This window comes from Montipora capricornis, chromosome 3, assembly GCF_036669925.1.
Source record: "Montipora capricornis isolate CH-2021 chromosome 3, ASM3666992v2, whole genome shotgun sequence".
Classification (NCBI taxonomy): Eukaryota; Metazoa; Cnidaria; class Anthozoa; order Scleractinia; family Acroporidae; genus Montipora; species Montipora capricornis.
In genome coordinates, this window is record NC_090885.1 from 70,339,966 (window position 1) to 70,365,918 (window position 25,953).

At 39.2% G+C, this 25,953-nt stretch overlaps 1 protein-coding gene across 1 annotated transcript; it reads left to right on the forward strand.

Annotated features, from left to right (window-relative positions):
* The first annotated feature begins 12,919 nt into the window (after positions 1-12,919).
* On the forward strand, positions 12,920-15,082 carry LOC138043865 (hematopoietically-expressed homeobox protein HHEX-like). Its single transcript, XM_068890359.1, has 2 exons — positions 12,920-13,345; positions 13,963-15,082. The coding sequence occupies exons 1-2, from the start codon at positions 13,054-13,056 to the stop codon at positions 14,259-14,261; spliced, it is 591 nt and encodes a 196-aa protein (XP_068746460.1). The 5' UTR covers positions 12,920-13,053; the 3' UTR covers positions 14,262-15,082.
* Positions 15,083-25,953: the final 10,871 nt, after the last annotated feature.

The window sequence follows — 25,953 nt, forward strand, 5'->3', positions numbered from 1 at the left end:
GATTTTAAGCCTCAAAGAAGCGCCTTATATCGTTGCCATGGTAACATTATTTTGAAGGAAAATGTGATGTGCGAAATCTAAGATGGGTACTTAATACCCTGGCCAAATTTCGTCTTGATATGATTACCCTAACTCTATCTAAGGACAGAGTATGTTTATTTGTTTGAAAAAAGGAGAAACTGTTTTGAGCCTCCTTTAAGCAAGCGCGTTTTTGAGAATCGGACGGCAACCGGAAGAGATCATTTCGCGTGCCAGGGCAATGGTGTCTCACAGGTTTTTATACTAATGATCTCTAATGGACAAAAGATACTTAAGGCGCTGTTACACTATGAAATGTTTCGTACAACTTGTCTCGCAATGTTTTGGCGACATTGTGGGGGACAAGTTGCACGAAACATTTCACAGTGTAACATACCCTGCAACGGCCAAAATCGTTGCGAGACAAGTTGCAAGAGCCGTTGCCGAAAGTAGAATTAAGTTCTACTTTTCGTGCAACTTGTCTCACAACGATTTTGGCCGGAAACGGCTCTTGCAACTTGAAACCGTGAAATGTTTCGTGCAACTTGTCCCGTCACAATTTCGCCAAAACATTGCGAGACAAATTGCACATTTCACAGTGTAACAGTAGTGTGGTTGCGTGAAGACAACAGCTCACTTCCGGTCGCCGGTCGCGTCTCAGAAACGCACGTGCTTAAGATCCCTATTCTCTGCGATTAAATTACCATGAATACAGATTGTTTACATGTCATAAAATCTTAAAATTTTATTTGAAAATTTAATTTAAAAAAAGACCACAAAAACTGCTGCTGAGCTACTTTGCCAATATGAAAGATTTTTATGCCCCTTTGCAAAATCACTTATGCTTGAAACAATAGGGCCGTTTATACGAGAGAAAATAAGCCGTGGCTTACTCTGGCCGCGTCGTACATATTAGGCGAAAGGAACTATTTATACGAGTATAAACTCCCAGGCCAGGATAAGCCGCGGCTTAAGAAAGCCGTGAACGTAGATTTTGTACCATTTATGCGGGGTGTTCGCGTCTTATGTAAGCCGCGGTCATGGTAAGCCGCGGCTTATTTTCTCTCGTATAAACGGCCCTAACATGTAAAAGATTTGAGAATGCACAAGTACAAACTTAATAGTTTGACAGTTTATTGACAATAACAACGTAGCAGCCAGTAGGCTGAATTGTGTAATTATTTACAAAGAATAAATTAACTATTATAACAATATCAGACTATTTACAAGTTGGATAGGAATTACAATTAATGAATCTAACTAAAAGCTTAAAAATCTAAGACTAAAAATAAACACGTCGGTGCGAAATGTACTTAAAACTACGAATTAATATATTTGCTCATTGCTGGGATAAAAGATCTTTAATATAACGGTCAGTGCGAAAACGTGGCAAGGTGAAAGTACGCAAGTGTCTAAGATTGTAAGAGGCCTTGTGTCTTGGGGAGACAAGATTGCTAAAACGCTCATCACTTAAAATTGATTGAAAGAGTTTAAGACATAGTGTTTCACGTCTACTCTGTAGGGTTTTGAGGCCAAAGCGGGCAAGATTATCGCAATAACTGTGCCCTGGAGAAATAACATTAAGAGCCCGCTTTTGAATTCTCTCGAAGTCCTCGCTGAGATAGCTACAATATTGTCTGAGTATTGGTGTGCTTTGATATGAAGCCGTGCGATGCAGTATACGCCGTGCAATATTCCAACAGTTCCAAACTCGTGTGATAACTTGAGTACATTTTGTCCTCTGAACCCTTTAATAGGCTCTATTCCCAGACGGACTGACATGATTATCAAGTGCAACGGTCCGCGTTGATTGACATATTTTATATACCAAGAAGTCAGAATAGCTATGCAAATATATTACGGCCCCTGAAGGCGTTTCTTTCTGCGATAGGACTGACTAATTGAGTTGTAGCAAAAGAACAGTTCATCGGCAATGGTTGGTGCTCTGCTTTTGAAAAACTCAGGCTGAAACCCTGAAAATATAAAGCTAATGAAAACGACACCTGTTATTACTTAATGAAAAACGACAAGTCTGTAATTTCCCTGTTAAAGTGCAAAACGAGTCCATTGTTTGTCATATCCGACTTTTGACCATACCACTGTTTACCCTCATTAATTAGGTTAATTTATGTATGCACAATGGTGAAATAAATTAATGAATGCTTTCCAAATTCTGCCCCTCTAATGCTTGTTATAAGGAAGAAATGTATAGGCTTGAAAATATGACAACGTAATTAGACTTTTGTAATCACTGGTCTGTGATGACATGGTTTCGAATCGTGAATCTCAACGGTTCACCATGGTGAACCGTCGGTGAGCTGAAAGATAAACAGTTCATTTCTTTAAACAAACGATTCACCATGGTGAACCGTGCCGCAATAGCAGAAAATGTTACGGGATTTTTTTGATTTTACATTTACAAACTAGTTTACCATAGACATATAGATAAGTGGAACTCGTTACCAGACTCTTAAGGCAACACTTTTTAACTAGTACGTAATTTTTTTGATAATTAAATAATTTTAATAACTCCTTTGTAAATAGATTTTAGTGATATTTTTATATTTCTCCTTACATTACAATAGTTTTTATCTGACTTATATTTCCTTGATAGCTTTGTAGATATTTTTAGGGGGTCATCTTACATGAGGATTCGGTTCCTCTCTGATGGCAGCCTTTTTGTATTCATTATTACAAATAAAGTTGTTATAAATAAATAAATAAATATAAATAAACCTCGGGATAGGATGGTTCTTATGCCCGGAAATTCTTTCCTCTTTACATATCGAGCTTAAGTATCCGGTGAATGAATCAAAGGTAGCATCAGAGAAAAACCTGAGCGAGATTATAATTATATGCTGAAACGCCGTCTGGTGGTCGAGAGACATCATGAAGTCTCAAAGCCCACAAGTCCTCACGTCTCTTGAAGCACTAAGAGGCGTGGAGATGGTTGCAAGAGGAGTTTGCAGCCTTCTCCGCACGGAGCCAGACGTCGATATGGGGCAGAGAGTTTGCAAGTACACAGCCTGAAAAGTGCGCGGCCCTGGAAAGAAAAAGTGGACAGTGGGAAACAATAACCAGAAGCCGCGTGTTGAAGTGAATTTGTTTCGCATTTCTTGTTGTGCTTGAAGACTTAGTCTCATTTTGGAAGTGTTTGTGTGGCGGGAATCTATGTTCTCTTTGGCCATATTTTACCCAGAATGCAGTACGGGAATAAGACGCAGAAAAGGGACAAACAGCATTCACAGAAATGAAGGTGGCTAGTGGTGGATATATATAAAAATCATCTTTTTGTGACACTAGTATATTGTCAGGGGCACCCAACGAATCTGTTCCTCATATTATCTGTTCCCCAGAGGAATCTTGCTGGCTGGCAAAAATACAGGTGTGTCGATTAGCTGGCTGGGAAATTGTTATTGATAGAGGTTTTGCCTGGGAATTACTGACTTTTTCTAGCATTTCAACCCGAGCTGGCTGTAGAAACTCTGAAGACTGAGGACGACTAAAAAATAAAAAAATTAAAAAAAAAAAAAAAACCCGGCTGGTCAGAGTGATTGCGCTTGCGGAAAAAACCTGTTTTGTCCCGGTTTTGTCGCTTGTGTTCGGTCGTTTTGGATCGAGGGATTTGAAAGCGCGCTGAATTCCTGGCTGGGAAATAAATTTCATCAGCTGGCTGGGAAACCAACCAATTTTATCTAGCTGGCTGGGAAATTTTTTGTGTGTCTTGCTGGGAAAAAGGAACAGATAATGTTTTCCCAGCAACACTGAAAAACACCTGAAAATGCCTTAATAACATTTATTTTCATTAACTGGGGTATAATAATACATTTTACAACAAATTAGTCGTTGGGTGCCCCTGTATTATCTCACTGTTTTAATATATTGTTAAACAACTAATCACCTCAGTCGTGTTTGGGCTGTCTAACTCTAAAAACAATTTTATCAATAATGCACATACACTATGTCGAAATTTTGCTTTCTGCGCATGCCGAAATTTGCACTTGGCCGAAAAGGCCGCAGAGTCTACAACTTGGAAACGGGTTTGTAGGGAGGTTTAGCTCTTAAAGAGCACGACAGTGACCAAAAAACCCCTCAACTAGCTTCAAAACGTGTTTTTCGGCCAAATCTCTAGTAGCCAAAGGGTTAATGCGTATTTTACGAATGCGCATGCGTTCTGTACTAACTCTGCTTACCACATGAACAAGAACAAGGAAAAAAATTCAGAACTATAGACTATCCTTAGTCTTTATTACACTAATAGAGGAGCTACCGTAGTCAAGGGGTTAATCACGTATGGCTCAGGGACCGATTAATCTCTCCCTCTTTGGATCGAAAGTAGCACGGGGACCCCAAACAGATTTTTGCTTTTTTTCTTTTAGTTTTTTTTTTTTTTCTTTTTTCGTTTTGGTAATTTTGCCGTTTGTCACAGAATATCGCCCATCAGTGCGTAATCTCAAACATATTCTTATGAAAAAATGTCATCTTATACAATAGCAGCCCTCAAAGAGAAATCTTTAAAAACCCTCCCCTTTAATTCGTATCGAGAAAGACGTACGCATTAGGGCAAAGCTCTGAGGTCTTTGAATTTCTTACCTTGACCAATAGGAGTCGTGTTGGGGCTGTCTACACCTCACAACAATTATATCAATAATGCGCATGCGTTCTGTACCATTGTGCTTACCACATGGAGAAAACGAAGAAACAAATTGCAAAACTAATCTCTATCATCATTATTTTTATACTACTAGCGGATCTGCGAATAGTCAAGGGGTTAGTCACGTATGGCTCAGAGACCGATTAACCTCTCCCTCTTTGGATTGAAAGTGGCACGGGGGACCCCAAACATATTTTTGCTTTTTTTTTTAGTTTGGTTTTTTTTTTTCTTTTTTCGTTTTAGTAATTTTGCCGTTTATTACAGAATATCGCCCATCAGTGCGTAATCTCAAACATATTCTTATGAAAAAATGGCATCTTATACAATAGCAGCCCTCAAAGAGAAATCTTTAAAAACCCTCCCCTTTAATTCATATCGAGAAAGACGTACGCGTCAGGGCAAGGCTCAGAGGTCTTTGAATTTCGTACCTTGACCAATAGGAGTCATGTTATTTGTCATCCCCCGCATGGTTATGTTACAAATGTTAGTATCATGGGTCTTATATCGTACGCTGAAGATTGTGAAGTCGAAGAGACATTATCAAATATCGGTGAGATTAAGATACAAAGCGGGACATGACTTGGAGGGAATTGAAAATGGAAATCGGTTGGTTAGAATGGTGTTAACTGCGAGGTCAATTCCTTATTCCATTCGTATCGGTGGGGAATGGTGTCGCATAATTCATGATAACCAACAGCCTGTATGTAGCTGGTGTATTGAAGTTGGTCCTACAAGAAAGCACTGCCCTAAGATTGAATGCAAGCAAAAGGGCCATTTGTCGTACGTATGTGATCGAAACAATAAGCAAGAAAACAATAAGCAAGAATCTAATGAAGTTCCTGCGGAAGATGTGTCTACGTCACTTAATGAGATCGCTGCTGAGGCCGATGAAAAAACGAGTGAGAAGCCCGTGGATATACCGAATGGAAATGTTAATACGGAAATGTCAATGGATGTTCAAGAGGATCAAGGTAGGAAACGTTCATGCCCACCTGAATCGGACTCAGATACCAAAATACCAACCCATCGCTCTAAATACTATCCCGTTCCAAATATCGAGATTGCCAGGCAAAGGGACAAAAGCACTGCTAAAAAAAGTCAGCGGCTTTCTAACAGCGTACACAATGCAGGTTTTTCACTTCGCGTTTTTCGTTCTGATGGCAACTTTTGTAAGCTTAAATGCAAGGGGCCTTAGGTCCTCTGATAGTTGGCAGTCTGCTTTTAATATTTTCCGAAGAGCTCGCATTGACATTATTTGTTTGCAAGAGAGCCACTGGACTGCAGATATTGAAATGCAAATTAAGCGCGATTGGGATAGAGAGATCTTTGCAAGCTATGGAACAAATTTATCTAGAGGTGTGGAGGTACTGATTAGTTCGCGCCTTGACTACAATGTTAGGCAAATTCGTAGTGACAGTGATGGACGTGTTGCGAATATTTTACCGGACGTAGAGGATGAAATGATCAACCTTGTAAATGTTTATGCGCCTTCGTCCGACTTCCAGAGACAAATTTTCTTTTCTGATTTGGAGGGCTTCTTGTCCAATGTTTACGCTAACGTTATCGGGGGGAACTTCAATTGTCTAGCGGATCTACGCTTGGACAAGCTGGGTGGGAACCCAAACGCTAGACAGTCTGCCGTTTCTGTTTTGACTGCTTTGAACTCGCAGTATGGCCTAATCGATATTTGGCGATTTCGTCATAAGGACGAACGGAGTTTTACCTGGACTGGTCGGAATCCTAATGATAATTCTCTCGTGTGCACCCGAATGGATAAATTCTTTATCAGCCGCTCTATTTCTCACTTTGTAATCGACGCCTCGATTAAGGTCTTTGCTCATTCTGATCATGATTGTGTCACTCCTACATTAGATTTTGACTGTGTAAGGAGAGGGCCTAGCTTTTGGCACTTTAACAATGACTTGCTTTCCGATGGTTTGTTTCAAGCTGATATTGAGCATTTCTGGTCTGAGTGGCAAAACAAGGTTCATCTTTTCGACAACCCTTTGGTTTGGTGGGATAGGACTAAGCTTCATTTCAAGACAAATACAATTAAACGTGCGAAGATTAGGGGCAAATTACGGCGTCACGAGCGCACAAAATTGGACCGTGAACTTGAGCGGCTGCAAGTAAAGGCTAACAATGGTAATAGCTTTGATATTGAGCAATATCTTTTGAAAAAAGAGGAATTGAAGCAGTCCTGGTTTCTTAATCGCGCTTTCCCTTTTGGACTTTCGCTTGATATACGATTTTTTGTGGTCCAAACATCTGGATGACGGTACGTTCATAGCACGAAGCCTGGACTGTTTCATCCACCAATGCTAGTTCCCTCTTTTGTAGGCAAGATGGGCCTGGAAAAACGGAAAATGTCTGATGTTGTTTAAACGCCAAACCGTTTCCTGTTTGTCCAGGCCCTAAGGGTAGGCGATAGGATACGCGTTTTAGGAACTTGCTTCCTTTACCGCTTTAATAAAGCTCCGGTCAAACACAAAATGTTGGGTGACCAACCACGATCAAGCAATTTTCCCCGTCAGAGTTTCATAACGTGGCCAAACGTTATCAAACAAGCCCTCAAACACGCACCCAACAGTTTGAAAAAGGATTTTGGGCATGGTGGATGTGTATGACCAAAATCTGGATCGTAATACGCATGCGCACGCCAAACACGCTTGGTGAAGCCGAAAAACCTTAAATAACAATGACCACAACAAGGTTTTCTGAGCCCGCGAGACTGAGCACCCCCAGCAAACCATTGTTTTAACGAAAACCGCTGGTCAGCAACCGGTGAAGCCAGCCAAGCGAACCAAACACCGCAGATCATACATGAGAACAATAGCGATGTTTGATCGGATGTTTGACGGATTTCAAATTTTACAAACACGATCAAACAGCATCAAACAAGATGGCCAAACGACAAAATGTTTGATCGTGTTTGGTCACCAAACATATTACGTTTACAAGTCCGGGTCTTTTCTACACAGTTCCTAGCCCACTACAGTTCTACCACCCCTCCCCTTCTCTACCCACGGGAATTGTGTTGTTCCCGCACTGCAAGCGTGCCCGGCCTCTGTCGAACTGCCAAAGATCTCATAATTCATAGTCTAGGGATGAGCTAGGTTAAACATGCAGTGATGTTTAAGGGCATTTTTTTCCTATTTTCATGCTCAATTTTTTTACATGAAATTAAACACACGTAGTGTAATACAAAAATGAAATATCTTTGCATTGAATAATAAATTTCAAACTACTTGGAGAGTCAGTGCCGAAAGTTATGTGAACCCTAGGCAAACAGGAGTAGATTGACTGCAGTAAGATAACACAGAGTAAAATGTTCAAAGAATAATGATTCGCCGAGAGAGTGATGCAAATTATAATGGAGAAAATGCTCTAAAAACGAAAAAAATATATAATGAACAAGTAGGAATTCGCTTCAAATCATAACATAACGTGCTCAAAGCGAAGATTTTCTTATCAGCTTATGGAGCCAGACGTTCAGAATAACAGATCACTTATGTCTTCAAAGATTTCACTGTCATGGCCGGAAATTGATCACGAACTGCAGAAAATGTATACGATAGTGTGGAAACCTGCGTGGGTTTTTATTTTTCAGGTGGTACGATCTATCGGTTGAGCAATTTACGCGAACATCTAAATGGGTTTTGAATAAGCAATTAGAGGTGGAGTGTTGTCCACAAAACAAGCTCAATTCTTGCAATATGAACATGGCCTAAGGCTGATAAACTCCAGACTCTTGTATCACACTGGTAAGAAGCTGTTGCTGTTTCTGTTCTGTGAGTTTTCCTCCATCGTCTTTGAAAAAAACTTAGTTAAAAAAGTCCTATCCGCAAAATTCATTGAGGGTAAACAAGCCATTCGTTTTCGTTGTTCTCATTTGAGGAGAAGATATGAAACATAGAGGTTGTTCCCCTCGAGAGTGATATTATCGCTGTGGCAATCTTCTGGAAAAATGTGAATTTTACCCTCTTTATCGCAAGAAGTGGATTGCTGTAAACAACTTTGCACATTTTTAGAATGACTCGGTTATCGCTTACTTTATCTCTATTAAAAATCCATCAAAGTTGAGGTCTAAATGCAAAAGTCCCTTGAATTCGATGACAAGAACTGATTTCCACAATTGCACTGGTATGAATTTTCTTAGTGTAAAGGTGTCTTGAAAAACAAACAACAGAGTTCTAATTCGTCAAAGGTGCTTACGAAATGAGCGGACGAAGTTATTTACGACCGTTTCTGATAAATAAAACCCAGTTCTTTGTCACTTGAAGCTACTAAAATTTGAAATATACAAACATTGGCTGTTAAGGTAAAAAGAGAAATGGCGTTTATATTTTAAGCGAGTACAGAAGTGCTCGTCTCCCTGATCTGCCATTGGAATAAAAATTCGAAAGCTGCCGGATTAATGAAGCCAGGTTGGTACTGTTAAAATGAAGAAACTAGTCTTCTTTTGACAAAAACATATTATGAGAAGCTTCGGCTTGCCGGCTCTAATATTCATTAAGGTCTTTTTCCTTAACTGATCGTTTACATAGTCATCAGATCTGAATGTGGTTTGAAACGTCTCTTTGACAATCTGGTAGACACCTTTTTTAACCTAACCGAAACCCGTCTAAATTGGATTGGCGAGTTGCAAAACAGACAGGTAAGGTTTGTTGGTGATGTTTAATCTTACATTGCATGTATTCCACGAGAAACAATTATATGATTTATCACAATTCTGGATAATCCGTGGACAGATACTGGCGGATTTCTCCGGCTGAGACCACTTCGATTTTTTTTGGTCTTGTGTTCAGATCTAGACCATACTGAGCATTGATATAGTGATTTGTGCCATTTCATGTCATTACCCTCTAAATTCAGCCTTGAGGCACAAGATCATGTTGTATTGGGTATCATTTTCCCATGACACTGGTGTTTATTATGTATGGGAAGTCATCAAGCACTTGTTCCATGGGCTTGGCGCGTGGTTATAAATTTTGCGTTTGATTACTAGTGATTATCAAGAACACTCAAAGAATTAAAAGTAAACTGAGCTCCGAGATGCAAACTGAATAGAGCTTAGTTTTAATCTGTGAAAGCAATCTTGGCCAATGATCATGTTTATTATTTTCAGTCTGTAATTTCTCGCCAAAATTCGATTTCAAATTGACCTTGTATCGTTTGACTACCAGTGAGGCCCAGAAGATATTTTACAGACCTCAGATAGGCCAAGTGATAAATAGCCAACGACTGCCTTATCAGTAACATTATATGATAAAGAAGAACTCCATTTTGCGGGCAAGAAGTGATTGTGTGTTGAAGGCCTGAAAAACTCTCTTCTCCAGGCCGTCAGTTAAAGAAAAGCTGCACGTAAAATCGAACATTCGTCACGAAATACGTGATTTAATGATCTATATCCTTCTCTGAGAACTTAAACGTTTTTTCTCGCATTAGAAAGTCCTTTTACTGAGTGAAGTAATTGCTTTTAGAAAAAAGTGTTATTTAGCGTAGTATTTTTGCCATTATCACACCATATAGCTACGTTAAAAGACGTATAATTTACGGAAAATTATGACCTTTGCGCCAGGCTCTATCCATGCAAAAGATCAATACATGATTCAAAGATGCCGACAGGTAGCCCTGCCATGAAATGAAGGCGCATCGGATTGACTTCACGCGATTTTATCTAGACATATGTAGAATTTAAATTGTCTTTCGTCATACCACTTTATGACAATTGTGTAATCCAATTCACACGAAAAAGATGAGAAATCCCCTCGGATTCAAAGCTACACCTCTGTTTACTGCAATAACTCTTCATCGTCAGTTGCCTACTGTGAGTGGATCGTCAAATTTATATTTTCGCGGAAATATCGCTCCTCCTTTCAACTACGCCCAGATTTTTTTGTTATAGTTACAATTTCTCGGTTGGAATGTCCACGGATTGCACGAAAACGAACCCCTGCTTTTGTATTCAAAAAAGCATTCTTTCAAGTTTTGCAATGACAATGCATGCACTTAAGCATTTTGATGAGATTCGTGCGATAACATAAGCATTTTTCAGCAAAGGACCTTAAGCTTTATAAATTACTTTTTTGTAACAACAGCTACTGCTATCATACCTCGGATATTTTCCCCTCCCATAGAACGAAATTAAAACGTTTATTGGTATTGCCGTGACGCAAGACATAGCGATAATTGATAAGCGGAGAACTTTGTCGATGTTCAGTTTCTTTAAAACCGTCCTGTCCAGTATATGACATAATGACTTTTCTAAGATTAAATAATTGTCCTTTTAATAAAAGCAAATGGGGGAATTGAACAATTTTTGTTTCTTTCTAAGTCAAGAAAGGAAAAAGAAATATGCGGATGTTATTTCACAAATGAATGACTTCCACCTTGCATAAATAAAAATGAATCGTCGGTTATGTATAATTATATCTGACATCGAAGATTCGTGAAGCTTAAGAATTAAGAAGAATGAAGCGATTAGGCTCAAGAGGATAGGGCTAAAATGGAAAATGCCATAAACTAACACCCAGTCTTTAAATCCTTTTAACAGGTCTCTGCGCCGGTGCTGTGTTTTTTTCCGAATCAAGGCGATGCCTGGTGACGTCACACGCGGCAGGTGGCTTTGCTAGATTGGCCACTAGCTTGAGTTGAAATAAGATACTGAGTATTTAGAAGTACTTGAGAGGCACCAAATTGCCATGTTAATGGCAGAGTTTATCAGACTTATCATCAAACCTCGTGTTAAGGAGACAGCCAGCTTGGGCCAAAAAATGGTTTTTCCTCCTTGTTTCATAAGGCTTTTCAGCAAGTTACAGTATTATATGTTAGATCCTACATAAGAATGTTGACACGGAATAAACATTCTTTTTAATTCCCTCTAAGCAATGTTCACCAAATTAATTGCTCTTTATAAGCTCGGTTATGTACAAGATTTCGTCTCTAAATTTGATACTTTTTTCTTGATTCAAGCACTTAATCTGTTTGAGATACATGTTGTGTTGATGGCATCCACTGAAGACACCTAACCACGAGAAGAGATAAGACGTTTTCTAGACTCTTTCCCGGTTCCACAAACACATTAAAGCACGTACATTGGTGTCGCAAAATAATTGTCCTAAAACACCTGGGTTTAAAAAGTATTTACTTAATAGGCTTATTGTATTTCAACAGTACTTTCAAGCCTGAGTTTGTGGGAACATTGAAAGCTATAAATGACTTTTAAAGATGCGTAACTTCTACCACTAATGTGTGATTCCTTTTGAATTGAAATCTTCCTGAAACTTTACAAGGTAATCTTGCGATTTTCATTGCAATTCGTTTCAATCTTTCCGGCTTAAAACATCACGTTTGAAAATCCCCTGTTTTTAATGGGTTCAAAATTAAAGCACGCGCGATCGTAGATTTTCTATCATCACTTTGAGATTCTCTGTTCGAACAAATAACCGGAGATCGGGAAACTGTCCTAATAACTTGGTGAATTGAGCCTATCATGTACACAATCCCTTCTTCTGTTAGCATATCAGTGCTTTGAGAGATCGTTCTCGTTTTACAATGCGGTTTAGATCTAGAAGTATTATCGAAAAGGGTGTCATTTTTCGTATGGAATGAGCTCAGCGCCTAATTTTCTCTTGTTTAGCTTAAAATGATAATTTGATGAAGAGCACCTGTCGAAATAGGGTCTCCTCCCTACTCGAACAAAGCAATTTTTTTAAATGTCGATTACCAAAATAAAAGCATGGAATGTTGTAAAATGTCTGTTAATTAATTATCACTAATTGATAACACCCTCTATTGTCATCCTTAAGTCCGCGGGGTGCCCGAGGGCGTTCTTCATCCATTAACAAACATTCTCTTGTAAAACCTCGGCAAAGTAACTAATCAAATATAATCACAACGAGACACTTTTTGATCCAGCATCCGCGTCAACCAACAAAAGCTCAATCGTTGATCCCTTTTGTTTTGTCCCGTGTCGAGAGCGAATCATTGCCGGGATTCTAAGGCCGATTATTGCAAAGCTATATGTAAACGCAATGTGTATGTTTTTTGTTATGTAATGATACCTGCACGGAAGCGAATGCTGTCGTCTGCTCTGACAGGCAAGCCGAGAGAGCCAATTTCTTGGCTTTGTCAATCGGTTTCTTATCAAATGCAACATCTATTAATTTGACAAACAGCCAATCATAGCACGGTATCTAAATTGCGGTCATTAGTTGCTAATTTCAACACAACAAAGTCGTTTCAGTTCGGTCGTGGGCTGGAGACAAGATATATAGCAGAGAGCAACCCGGTCAAGAGGACATAACTTCCAACAGTCTGTACGCTAAAGAGCTCTCGAAGAATCTGTCCACTGGGAGACCAAACATCCATCAATAAATATGCAACACTGCGAGTGGAACAGAAGCCTGAATGTCTTTCCTCCATACAACTCGTCGTCGTTTTACATTGATGATATTCTCGGTTCAGGATCACAGAGACCACAGCCATCCATCTGCACTTCAACAATGTGCGAGGTACCTAAACCACCATGCCTATCACCAGCTTTTCATCTACCTCCTCCAAGGAGCTATGGTAATCTCAGCAGCCCATTCACTCCGTACCATTCACCAAGGAGTTTTGGCTTCCATGCGCCAAGTATACCCAGTGTGTACGAAGCGTATAATGACCACAGTAAGTAAAACTGCTTCACTTATCACTAGCTTAGTACTAGAATATAAAAAAAAATATGATCGCGAAACACTTCGAGGTCACCGCACTGATATAATTATTTCCTTCGTATGGAGAGATCGCGACCGATTAGCCCTATTTGAGTTGTTCGTCGTCCCGTCAATAAACTTCAACTCGCGTTAGACGCAGTAAGGATTAACGCTCTCTTCTCGCTGTTTTTCCAAACCACAGCACTTTTGTTAGGTTGTGAAGTAAGTGATAAGAGTGTTACATCATTAACTTAAGTTCAAAACGATCTTGGTCTCGTATTGTCTAGCGAGTCATTGTAGTTTACTCAATTCATCTGCGATTGCTGTTGATCTGGAGACCCACGGAGATGACAATAGATGGCTGTGTTTTATCACTTCATGGTATACTTCCTTAAAACCATATGTTCTCTCTAACACGAGAATTACTGACATTAGTCGTGTCCTCAGTCTGCGTTCTGTTTTAAGAGATTTCAGAAAAGTACAATTTTAGGGAATGAGATTAAACGGAAATGTCTCCCAGCGAAACATATTGCCACATACTGAATTATTGAATCTGTAATCATTTCCGCCCGATTTTTAAAACTTTTTTAGGTGCTTGGAATCTGTTTTTACCAAAGCCGCAGAAGAAGAAAGGCGGTCAGGTTCGCTTCTCCAACGAGCAAACCATGGAGTTGGAGAAGATTTTTGAAAACCAGAAGTATTTATCGCCGCCTGAGCGAAAGCAGTTATCTAAGGTGCTAGGCTTGACGGAGCGTCAAGTCAAGACTTGGTTTCAAAACCGCAGAGCGAAATGGAGGCGCTTCAAACAGGAATCGCAAGGTGATAAATCGGCGGAAAGATTAGAAGCTGAAGAGCCGAAAGTAGGAGAAAAGAGTTCTTTATCGCAATGACTTGACGTTTGTACAAAAGACAATCATACGTGGATCACAAAAGGAGCATATTGGAACACTCGCTACGCTCCCGACATATCAACTCAGAACTTCTAAATTTTCGACAAAAGACCGGGAATTCACTCACCTTTAAACAGGTTGTTGAACGCTGGTTTTACAGCGTTTCAAAACCGAGACTTCGTTAGTCGTGGACCTCGTATAGCTAACCTCAAAGCCTACGGCGCTGGTCGCTAAGTGAGAATGTAGCGAACTGTCACTATCGCCAACTGATTAGGTCGAAGTATACATCCCGCACCAATGGATTGATTGCTATGGCATTAGGCTTTAAAGAATCAGCATTCTAAGAACAGTACTGAAGTCATTTTTGCTGAGATAGAAAACCTTGGAGGATTAGTTTACAGCAATGAATATAACTACTCGTCTGTTTCTATGTTCTCGTCATGTCTTAGGTTTACTACACGTTAGAGCAATACATGGTTAGGGCCTTAATTAAAGAAGCGAAGCTCAACAAAACCGCGAGCATTCTGTGTGCGGGCGATTTAAAAGATCGTGCATCAAATAGTTTCATCTTGAAGCGCCTTTCCTTTTGAAACCATTGTGCTTCATAGAAAGAAGGAAAAAGTTGTACAAAGTGGCAAACAATAAATAGAATACTTCGAAATAGCTTTGATTTCAAATTAGTCATTTTTATTGCTAATAATGACCATTATGACTCAGCAAGCAAGTGTCGTCTCTCTTTCACATGAAGTGAGTAAAGTAACTTGGAAAAATTGAGTCATAGGAAGAACAGTTTTACCTAATAAACTGGAAAATTTTCGTTATGACGAGGTATTTTTCGCGATAGTTCCCAGCCGATTCACTTTTAAGGCGTTAGAACTTAAGACAAAAGCGGTCCGTTCGATCTATGACATCCTTTTCGATAAAATTGACATGGCCTTTTAGCGAATTGCGCTTTCCTTCTCATTATTACTGTGTTAATTGCTCTATAGACAGGATGTGTGCTCCCACAGCATTTCTTTCCCTTCTTTATCGAAGCGCCAGAGCCCCGCATCAACCCTCAATCGGGATCAAGTCATTTCATTCGCTTCCAAATCTTCAATAAATGGCTATCCGATAAAGAATCAAAAAGTCGCCAAACGCAAGGCCTCGTCGGACCATTAACTATCCTTAATTGTTACTGTGTCACGAGAGAGAAATTATTTGTTTATATTATGGCGACAAAGGGCTCTCGCGACTGCGATAAAGCCGATGAAACCTATAAACCCAATCGAGAAATTTGCATCACACGGTGAGTGGATGGATGCACAAGAGTTCATATCATTCTTAGGTGATTCTCAAAATGACCGTCCCTTCACAGATCACGTTCACAACAGCTTCCTTTTTCAATGCGATGGTGCTAAATCCGATGTGATAAAATAATTACATTTCCCTGCACTATTTGCCAAAGGCACAAAGAATGCCTTAGCGCGGGAATGCAAAAAAAAGCCTTCGAGGTGGTTCATTTTAGGGCTCTAATTAAACGGGGTTTCTGCTCTTTTGTAATCAACCCTGTATTACTTATCAATTTCTTGCCTTCCCCACCCTTTATCCATAACAATGGATTTAAAAGACTATTAAACACGCCACTTCTGTTGTAAATTAGTCCTATACCTTATGTTTATTCTCCTTGCACGTTTTTAAAACTGTAGTCAGCTTAAAATCTCGTTGAAGTGCTTTTGTCGCTGCGGTTTTTGTTAGAACCAAATGGCCGCATAGATGCGTTGTTTTGGAGGCTGTGAAAAATTGTTGCGTGTGTGGTCGAAGCATTTTACGAAGAGCCGAGATAACCCTTGTCACAGGCCTATTCACTGCGAGTAATCCAAATTCAAAATAACATTAATCAAGATATACATTTAGGCAATTAGGTATCTCTATGCTAGCGTAACATAATACCAGCAATGTTTTTCGTGAAGTAGGGACAAAACTAAGATTATCAGCTGATTAGCTTGTAGCTAATTTGTGTTTGCAAATTATTTGTAGGGAGTTTTAGCTCTTTCAATTTCCATTATTGAACGATTTGACGCGTTTGAATTTTTCTTTTTCTCGTCCCTTTCCGGCATCTGACGGGTTTAGTTTTCGCCAATTAAAGAACCGGTTAGAACAGCTGCTTCACGCGAAACCCAACAAAGATCACGAAACAAAAGAAAATTTGCCGTGTGTCCGTACGGTTTTCAACGACGAAACCATCTTTCCTCAAAGCTTGAGGCATTAGCAATATTTTGGCTTCGAATACCGCGTCTCTGTAACGGACAATACAGACACTAAACTTATGCTGTCAAATGTACAAAATGAAACTGCCTTTGATGGAAGCTATTCTGCGTGAAGTTCATTGTACATAGAGAAAAGCTTTGTTTCAGTTTAAACGGAACATTAGATGACCAAAAGCTATCGGCGCTATAGGTATTAGCACCATCAAAAAGAGATCATTCAGTTCTCCCCCGCGAGAGGCCATGTTTAAAGAAGAAATTAGCTTTTCATGAGCGGAAAGAGTGTGGCTATTTAAGATGCTTAAAAAGGGAACGGCTAAATCTGAACGCCAAATAGGATATAGAGTAATTATCAGATAGTTTCAACACTTCTAACGAAGATTGTTTATACGAAAAGAACAGAGCAGGAGAGAAAGATTGGTTGAAATGTTCTGATTTCACCAGGCGAACCCAAGAATAAAAACAGAAACACTGAATTTGAGAAACAATCCACGACAGACAAGTCAAACAAGTAATCAAATATGTGGATCCACTTTCAACAGAAAGTCACATTTTAAACTAATCAATCTCTGGACATAAGCTCCAATGGGTAGTGATTTTTTTTCTGATAAATCAGTGCTGCAGAATTGCATTTATCATGCAGTCAAACTAAAATGGTTGTGCTATAAAAGTGATTAATTAAGAAAGGTTTCGTATATATTGTCTTAAATATAGTGGACCTGCCAGGGCAGATTCGGTAATTACCCAGGTATGATTATAATTATTTTTAAAATACCATCAGAAAACGCCCAGTGATTGCCATAGAAATTATCGTTTTTCAACGTACAACTTTCATACGAGATAACCGCAACACAGTTAAGCCGTTCAAAAACTCGCTTTGTCGCAATTTATGCAAAGATTTCTCGGATGTGAATTATGGATCTATAATATACATCAAATCCTGAAGGATGATTAAGCTCGTAGATTTAAAAATCATCCTTCTGTGGATCATCAATGTGCAAAACAAAACAACTGATAACAGTGCACAAAAAGCCTTCGCTCAACCTAGATAGCCGAGGTAGGGAGCCTTTGGTATTTTAAGGGTATCGGTAATTCACATCTTCAAAAAGTCTTTAAAATGTAACTTTGCTTTATCTCTGGTTGAAAAGGTACTGAAGGAAGTTCTATTTGTCTTCAATTCATTGGCATTTGGGGCGCGGCCAAGCATTGAAAAGTTAGTAAGACTGAGGAATGTTCCTTTCTGTTTTGGGGCCTAGTAGTTAAGATACGCCCTGCAAATTACAATTAGTTTTGTTGTCTCAGGGGTACCGAATTCGGCGACTCCACCACGATTCACAAGCTAATTGGCAATTAGTTGCTACCATCCAGCTAGGTTTTTAAGGGCTGTTGTATTTCATTGACTTTTCTTTGTATTAGGGAGAAGACCATTGAATTAGTAAAGTTCTCCTTCCGACACCTTTAAACCGAATTTTACGCGATGTGTAAAACATACGTTTCTACAATGCTTTTTTGGCCATACAACAGCCAAGTCTCTCTTTGCCAGACATATTTAAGAACCCCAATAAAATATCATCACACATATTCTTGACATCGTTAAATATTTTATTGAGTTCATACGAAACGTGCTTTGTACCATTGAAAATGACTTACAAATATTGATTGTCATCCAGGCAGCTAGAAAATAGCTGAAATGTAAAATAATGGATATATTCATGATTTATCTCGAATATGTCATAAAGATACACTACCAACTCACAAGCATTCAGAAGTAGTTCTTCCACAATTTCCCTGTACAGTGACGGACTGACTGGGACTGATAAAATATAAAATATTTTTCAAGTACTAGTGAGACCCAAGTCAGGAAATGTTCTCAAAATTGGTGATCACAAAATTTCTAGTTTCTGGTTATCCCGAGGACCTGTTCAATTTGGTAACACATTTCAGTTTTCAGATATAGCCTTAAAATAAGAACTTATATGACCCACTCTCTTTAGTGTCATATTCACAGCAATGGAAAGAAAAGGTTTTTAATGTGACATTTTTGGACTGGCCTCAAAATACCTTGAAAACCAACGGGAAAGAAAACTTCCTTGATGAGGAGCCAAAATCATGGAATATCTTGAAAAACAAATGAGAGAATCTGAAGCAGTATTTATCAGTGGTTTTAAAGCAAAACCTAAAAACAACAAGCCAAAGGGGGAGGAAGTTCTCCTTTAAAATTCGAGTCGCTTACAACACAGAGAAACTTTGCCAACTCTATTCTCGTGACCACCGGCGAAAAGCTCAGCATGATGAGGAATATAAGCTGCTCCATTTCTGGTTAAACAAACGCTAGATAATTTAAAACATTTCACTTCAACTCGCATCTTATTCACTGTTTCATACTGTTGTATAAGGCACATGAAATAAAACAGGAATTCTAAAATGGAACTGAAAAGCAACAGAAGGAATTTCTTGACGACTGTTGCTGCGATATTTAAACCATATGGCTCATAAGTTGTTACGATATCCCAGCATTTTAGATTTCATCATAACAGAGTATAATGTACGATAGTTGTGGTGATGTTTGTCACTCAGTACTGTTTCACTGAGGCGCCATATTGTAGTACAAAATCAAACAAGACCATCCCAGCCTGTTAAATTACATCAACATTCTATGTTAGTACAAATCAGAATCTTCGAAAATACACTGTCTACTTCCTTTGTTTTTCTCTATTTCAGTCTATGATCAAAACCAACCTTTTTAGATGTTCACCTACGTTTGTTGGTGGTGAGAGGAAATATACTTTCAACATAACATTACACAGATCATGAAACTTTCACTACATTTTCAGCATATCTGACTAAGTGAATAACAATTTCGCCTGCAGCAGTAAAGTTTATAAATAAAACTAACACAATACCTCATATAAAAGTGGTAGTTGGTGTTGTTGCTTCTGCTGCAATCCAAAATCGTAAAAACATGTGACTCAAAAGTACTGGCAATGCGACATCAGCTAGCACGCACGAATTTTCAAAAGTGGGTGCTCCATGTATATCTGTTTCAATTTTCTTTGCGTCAAATCATCGTTTTGTTTAATTTTTTAATTAGACATGAATTACCGAAACACAAAAAGCTGATTCGAGCAATCAATATCACAACTTTTGCTCTTATAGTGTGCCTCCTAAATAATTTAACTTTCTACTGATATCTTGACCGAAAACGTTTATTGACTTGTCACTTAGATGAGAGCGATAAACTGCATCAAGTAAACTAGTCATACAAGTTGAACACACGTGGGTGATACACATGTTTGGAGAGGAAAATCTGCAAATATACAGGTGATAGCTTTCCCCGCATCGTAAGTAGTTAGACTGAACCCAGAGTGTCTATCATGCAGCGCGTTGTTTTTGCGTGCAGAAATTTTATATATGATGCCATATGAGTATGATTGCTGCGATTGCTTTGTTTCGATTGGGATAGGCCTCTGTTTTGAAAAAGGGCTTCCAAGATAGCTGATGGCCGTAAATCTTTCACCTTAACTGATTGTCATTTTGTTGTTCTTTCGAAAGAGAATTCTGGATCCGAAAAGATGCTTGCCATGGCTGCTTCCCTAACGGTTCATACTTCAAGACACCCCCTATTAAAACGGGAAGACGGGAGTTGATTCATTGCAATATTTTTTCCTCAAATAAAGTTCTCGATGCCTCGGTGAAGTCGCAAAATGTCGCAGAGTCAATTGAAGAAAAGCGATTATTGCGCACGCCCCCTGAGCCACTAAACTGCCCGCTGTACGCCTTGTCATTAAACACTTTTTGTCACTTGTACAATTGCTTTGTTTACCCGTTGGTGCCGAATAGGCGAGATTTCGGTGTACCATGGTGGTCCATTATCTTATACAGGAAATTCAGTCATTTGATTCTCCTCAAGACATTTTCCGGAGAGAGTAGCAATTCAAGATGAAATGAAACAGTACACACATTTTCAAAGAATTGCTGACTCAAAGTCGCAACGACCGGAAATTTTGTCATCTTGATTCATATTTGTTTCTTGCGTAATTGGAAGACACGGTTGATAATTCCTTGATAGAAAAAAAAGGTTTGTACTTCTTCCATAAAAGCATTAGTAAGAAATTACTTTATCTTTTACACCCGTTTATGCATCACTTATCATATTGTGATCGAGTAAGTTCTCACATTCATTTGGCAAGGCATCACTTCTTCGCAAACTGTCGGAGTTTCAATCTGTGATACCTACACTCCTGAACGACTGAAATCATAAACAAAATTCATAACTGCACAAGACAACACATCTCATTCCTCTTAAGTCTTTTTGTTCTTTTTCAATACGAATCGTTTGAACAGAGGGAAACTCTCTTTAACATTCTTGCTGATTGCAATTATCGTTACCTGAAAACTGTTAGAAGTCTGCCCTTGCTCAAACGATTTGCTTCGTTTTTGCCGAGATAAAGCTGATTTACATTCGTTATCCTGTCTCTAATAGCCTGCAGGGAAAGGTGTTCACAGATTAGATAATAGACTGTTAAACAACATATGCAAACGGTGCACTGAAGTAATCGGAATCCAGTGACATTGTCCCATAACGTCAAGTCGCTCCTTGGTATATAAGAGATTTATATAACAAAACCGATAAAAGAGACCTATCCTTTAAAGTTGGGTTTGAAATGCTCTTGGACAAAAAAATACATTTCACGGAGGCGATAACAAGCACTCTATTTTTTTCTTTTCTATTTCTTCCCGCGAACGCCGCCTCCATACAACATTACTTGCAACTTGTTGCATGATCGCAAAATTCATGCGCGTGAAAAGAAAAAGAAGTTTTCACTAAATTGGTAACCAGCAACATTGCACTGCATTTTCTGTTTCTTTCGATTGCTTCACTACATGAAGTACTGTTACATGAAGTTATGTTGCAGAAATTGACAAACAAGAAGCGCACATACCAAACCACGTCATAGTAAAATCGCCGGATGGCGAACGTGCTCTAAGTACACACGTTGTTAGAGTTGTCAGCTGACGAAAAGCAAGAAAGATATCTGCAGTTCAGTTATGTGGCATTACGACCAATCCTCTCAGTGCGATTTTGTGTTACGTTGCACGTAATTTCCGGGGCAGTTGCTGATCATATGGCGAAAATACTGCCAGTAACAAGCACAGTACCCCGTGCCGTAGAGGAGTTCCCAAAGAACAGGGTTCAAAATCATCGATATCCGTATTGCAAGTAGTAGTTTTGTTATCATTATTTTGGATGGCCATTTTGCAATTAGTGAGGTTTGATAGCACTGTTTCACCGATTGACGCAGACAGTCGGGAGTCAAACAAATACAAGAGCTTCCTGTTTTTACTGCCTTGTGACACGAAACATTTCTCGAGTGAATCTAGTTAACTCCAAAACCTGAGTGAAATTGTAGATGGTTATTCTCTCCTTTCAGTACGGAAAAGGGAGATATTTTTCTCGATGTTCTCTTTTTTTGTCTTCTTGGTAGTCTCAGCTGCCTTCAAGCCAATTTGAATTTATTTACAGTGAGGGAAAGCTATTAACAAAGCAATTAGTCACCGCAATTAGCGAACTGTCCGCGAAGTGTGCTTTATACTGAACACATGTGTTCAGCGGTCGGATAGCTATCAACACGTTCATGTATGATATTGATTGCCTTGCAAGTCGTTCAAAAGGAAATAACGCCAACAAAACACTTTGAAACGCTTAATTATCCCAATTTAGCGAGCTTACAGCTCTCGAAGTATGCCGTGATATTTTTCCTCTTTGATCACGAGTATGCTCGACGCCGACTTAATCCCAGCGCTGTAAAAGATATTGCGAAAGCAATTAGCTATATTGCCTTGCGAAGATCACTCTTTCAGCCATTTCCTGCTTGCTGGTATCAGTTGATAGGGAGAAATTGATACGTCGATTGCTTTAATGGTTTTAGGGCACACCTCTCGTAAGCAAACAAATAAACAGTGAAAGTGAAATAAAAAAGGACGCCTGGCTCCTGTTCCGGGTACCTTGACCTGGCTGACGAATATATTTTGCAAACTGATCTGTGCTGCGATGATGATTTGTCCGTTAAGACGTTCTTTCTTTCTTTTGTTGTTGACGGTTGTTGTTGTTGTTCTTCTTCTTCTTCTTTTCTTTTCTTTCTTTTGTTTTTTGTTGTTTCTTTGTTTTTGTTTTTGTTTTTGTTTTGTTTTGTTTTGTTTTTTTTGTTTGTTTGTTTGTTTGTTTGTTTTTTGGGGGGGGGGTGAGGATTTTCTCGGTCAGCAAAAGTAGTTCAACAAATGAGATAAACATCCAAAATCATCAAATCACCTTTTATTTGGGATTAATTCTTTTGGAACTAGCTTTAATAGACTTTTGGATCTACTCCAATTAAGGAATTTAGGAATAAACCTTTCCAAAAGAACGGCCATACGGAAAACGGAATGATTTGTTACACAACTAAAGTTCAGCATTTCTGCAGTGTCGCGATCGCGCCCGATTTTCTTAAAGCTATTTGTTATCCCTAAATTAAACCTTAATTTTCCTCGTTAATACGTTCCGTCCTTTGGCAGCAGAATTAATACAATGTTGCCCTATTGACCGAAAACAGAATCCCTTTAAAAGAACATGATTAGCAATTCTTTCTTGTCGGTATCGATTAAAATATGCCCAAAATAAGTTTCATTCCAACGAATCAGTGGCATCTCAGGTGGTGCCTTAAAGATGCTAACGATGATGTTAAACAGGACTCGAAACAATTTTTCAAAAATCACGAACGATTCGCCGCCTTTCTTAAAAAATACTGATCGCAGGCTGAGCATAAGAAGCGTACCGTTAAATACCCTCCCGTCTATTCGAAGTTATCATGTCCGCAGATTGTTAGCACAGTTTTCGTTTCTTTCTTAGTATCCAAAGACATATAACAAGCGAGCGGTCTCGCGTACAAGCTTCGCTATTTCGCTCGCTTTAGGCGAAAAACCACGCAGTGGAATTACCCAGGATATTAAATGACCCCTATGTAATGATGGCTGAAAATGATTTTTTAAAAGAGTGCTATAAGGTACAAATTATACTTCTAATCTACCATATAAATTTTGCCAAAAAGTTAGATCGGCCTCATGTATATTTAAATTCATTTTTCGCAACAAAGAAAATGCGAGTTTCCGAAACAGTGTTCGTGCGTTTTGGTACCCAGTTTTAAAAATACGTTCTCCGATCCGATAGTTACCTAATAGGAAAAACATCAATATAGGTTATTTTTAGAATCTGTTTCCGATCTTATTTGATTAGAGAAAAATTGCATCCAATTTCCGTTCAGGAAGTGATACTACGTCACTATTGCGTCATGATAAAGCTTGCGTTGCGCAGTTGGGGTTGTATCCTAGGGCGTGGTCGATATTAGAATTTTGATAAATTGGTGAAAACTTGATGTTGAGCGCCCGACACGCCTGCATCTTGACTTGAATTGGCCGATGTTGAACAGTCCCTCCTGTACAACTTGTGGACTACGTCACGCTGTTTTAGTCAAATGTCAAAACATGGAATAAAAAATCGCTGTAGAACAGCATGAATCAAATGCTAGTGACAAGGGTGCTTAAGGGCAAAAAATTTGAAGGGAATCCACTCTGGCATTCTTGGAAAACCTCTGGTCTGAATTCGATTAGCTGCTATTTGAAAATAATTCTTGATGCAGTAAGAGATTTACACAGCTGCAAAGATGATTATATCGGTAAAGGAATTTCACATTACCATTTTTCATTTCAAACTCATTTTTCAGATCAAGTCTATGACGATTTTCATGAGTCACCTTAAAATGCCGTGACAAATCCCTTCGAAAATGTAATTATATAACTCCTTTTCTTGCAGCTTAATTAAGCATTTTGAGCAGTTGATTCAATTATCACCTCATTGCTGGGGTGTGTTGGAAATGTTCTGCGATTTTTTATCCATTTTCGAAAGCCGAAAGTGTAGGAGTGTCCACTCCAGACATTATTTTTACCATCTTACTAATGGAATTATCGAAAGTGATGAACATTTCTCTCTCCTGCGAAGGTTTATTACATAAACAAGGCATTTTTCTCTTGGGCGCAGTTCTAGCCTTTTTGCAGCCGCTTTGTTAGGCCGCAGGTTTGAGTGTTTTAAATAAGTCGTTCTCTCCCCAGTACTTCTCTTCTTCCTGCATTGGTCTGAGTTTGCCAAGTGTACTTCGAATGTGTTCGGAGATACTCGGAAAAAAATCCGAGAGCTCCTTCGCACGAATGGAACCTACGACCTTCCGATGACTAGTTCGGATGCTCTTTCACTGAGCTGCTGGAGACGGTGTGACGAGAGCTGGGTTCTTATGGTTTTATATCACTAGTTCCACGAGGATCGTAAATATCACATGGTGTGGATATAACAACATCTAGAAACCTCATGCCTTGTAGATTGCTTTTTAAGCGTTCCTGAGCGAAAGCGAAATACTTGGAATTAGGCTGTGGAAACCTTGGCTCTCGCTCCAATCTCCTTTCGCGCGGGAAAGCTTAAGCCATGGAATCGAAACAAGTATTAAGGCCAATTTTATTTCGTTGCCGTACAAAGTACTGTCTTTTAAGATTTGGTTCTGACTTTGTAAATTTGTCGTGGATTTGCAACAAGACCTTAAATTTTACCTACAGTGCTATATAGAAATTCCAACAGTAGTTTAAGGTTCTCAGTTATAAGATTAATTCTACATCTCCATTTTTAAACCGTGAACATTTTTTGCGAGAATTCTTTGGCTTCCGTGTACAGTGATGGGTGACGCCTTACATACTTGGAATATTTTTCACCATGGGGTCTCGCCGGACTCGGCAGGATTTTTTACCTCAAAGTGCCTCATCTTGCCTTTTCATCTTTATGCCCTGTTTACAAGCAGGTAGGGCACTAGGGTTACCCTAGCACTCACACATTTCTTCTTTTTGTCATCGACGTGTTTACAAGGCAGCTAGGGTTACCCTGGCGCTAGGGTAACCCTATCTGAATGCTAGGGTTACCCTAGCTCTAGGGTAGCCCTAGCTGCCTTCTAAACGCTCCGCTAGGGACGCTAGGGTAACCCTATCTGAATGCTAGGGTTACCCTAGCTCTAGGGTAACCCTAGCTGCCTTGTAAACGCTCTGCTAGGGACAACTCGCCTACCCGGGACAACCTTTTAGCGGTTTCCATTGTGTTTACGATGCTGGCGATTACTAAGCACGCAAAGTTTTCCCGGGTGGTAGGGTAACCCTACCTGTGAAATTTTGCTTATAAACCCCGGCTATCTTTGACCCTCCTGCTTTGACCCTAGCAGTAGAGTTTTACCCTACCTGCTTGTAAACAGGGCCTTAGTTCTTCGCTCTATGACTGACGCACATACAAACAACATTATCCGTAGCTATTTTAGATCCTTGAGCGATACTAACAAATAGTATTGTATGCTTCTAAGCCTTGTTCGACATAAATATTTGTG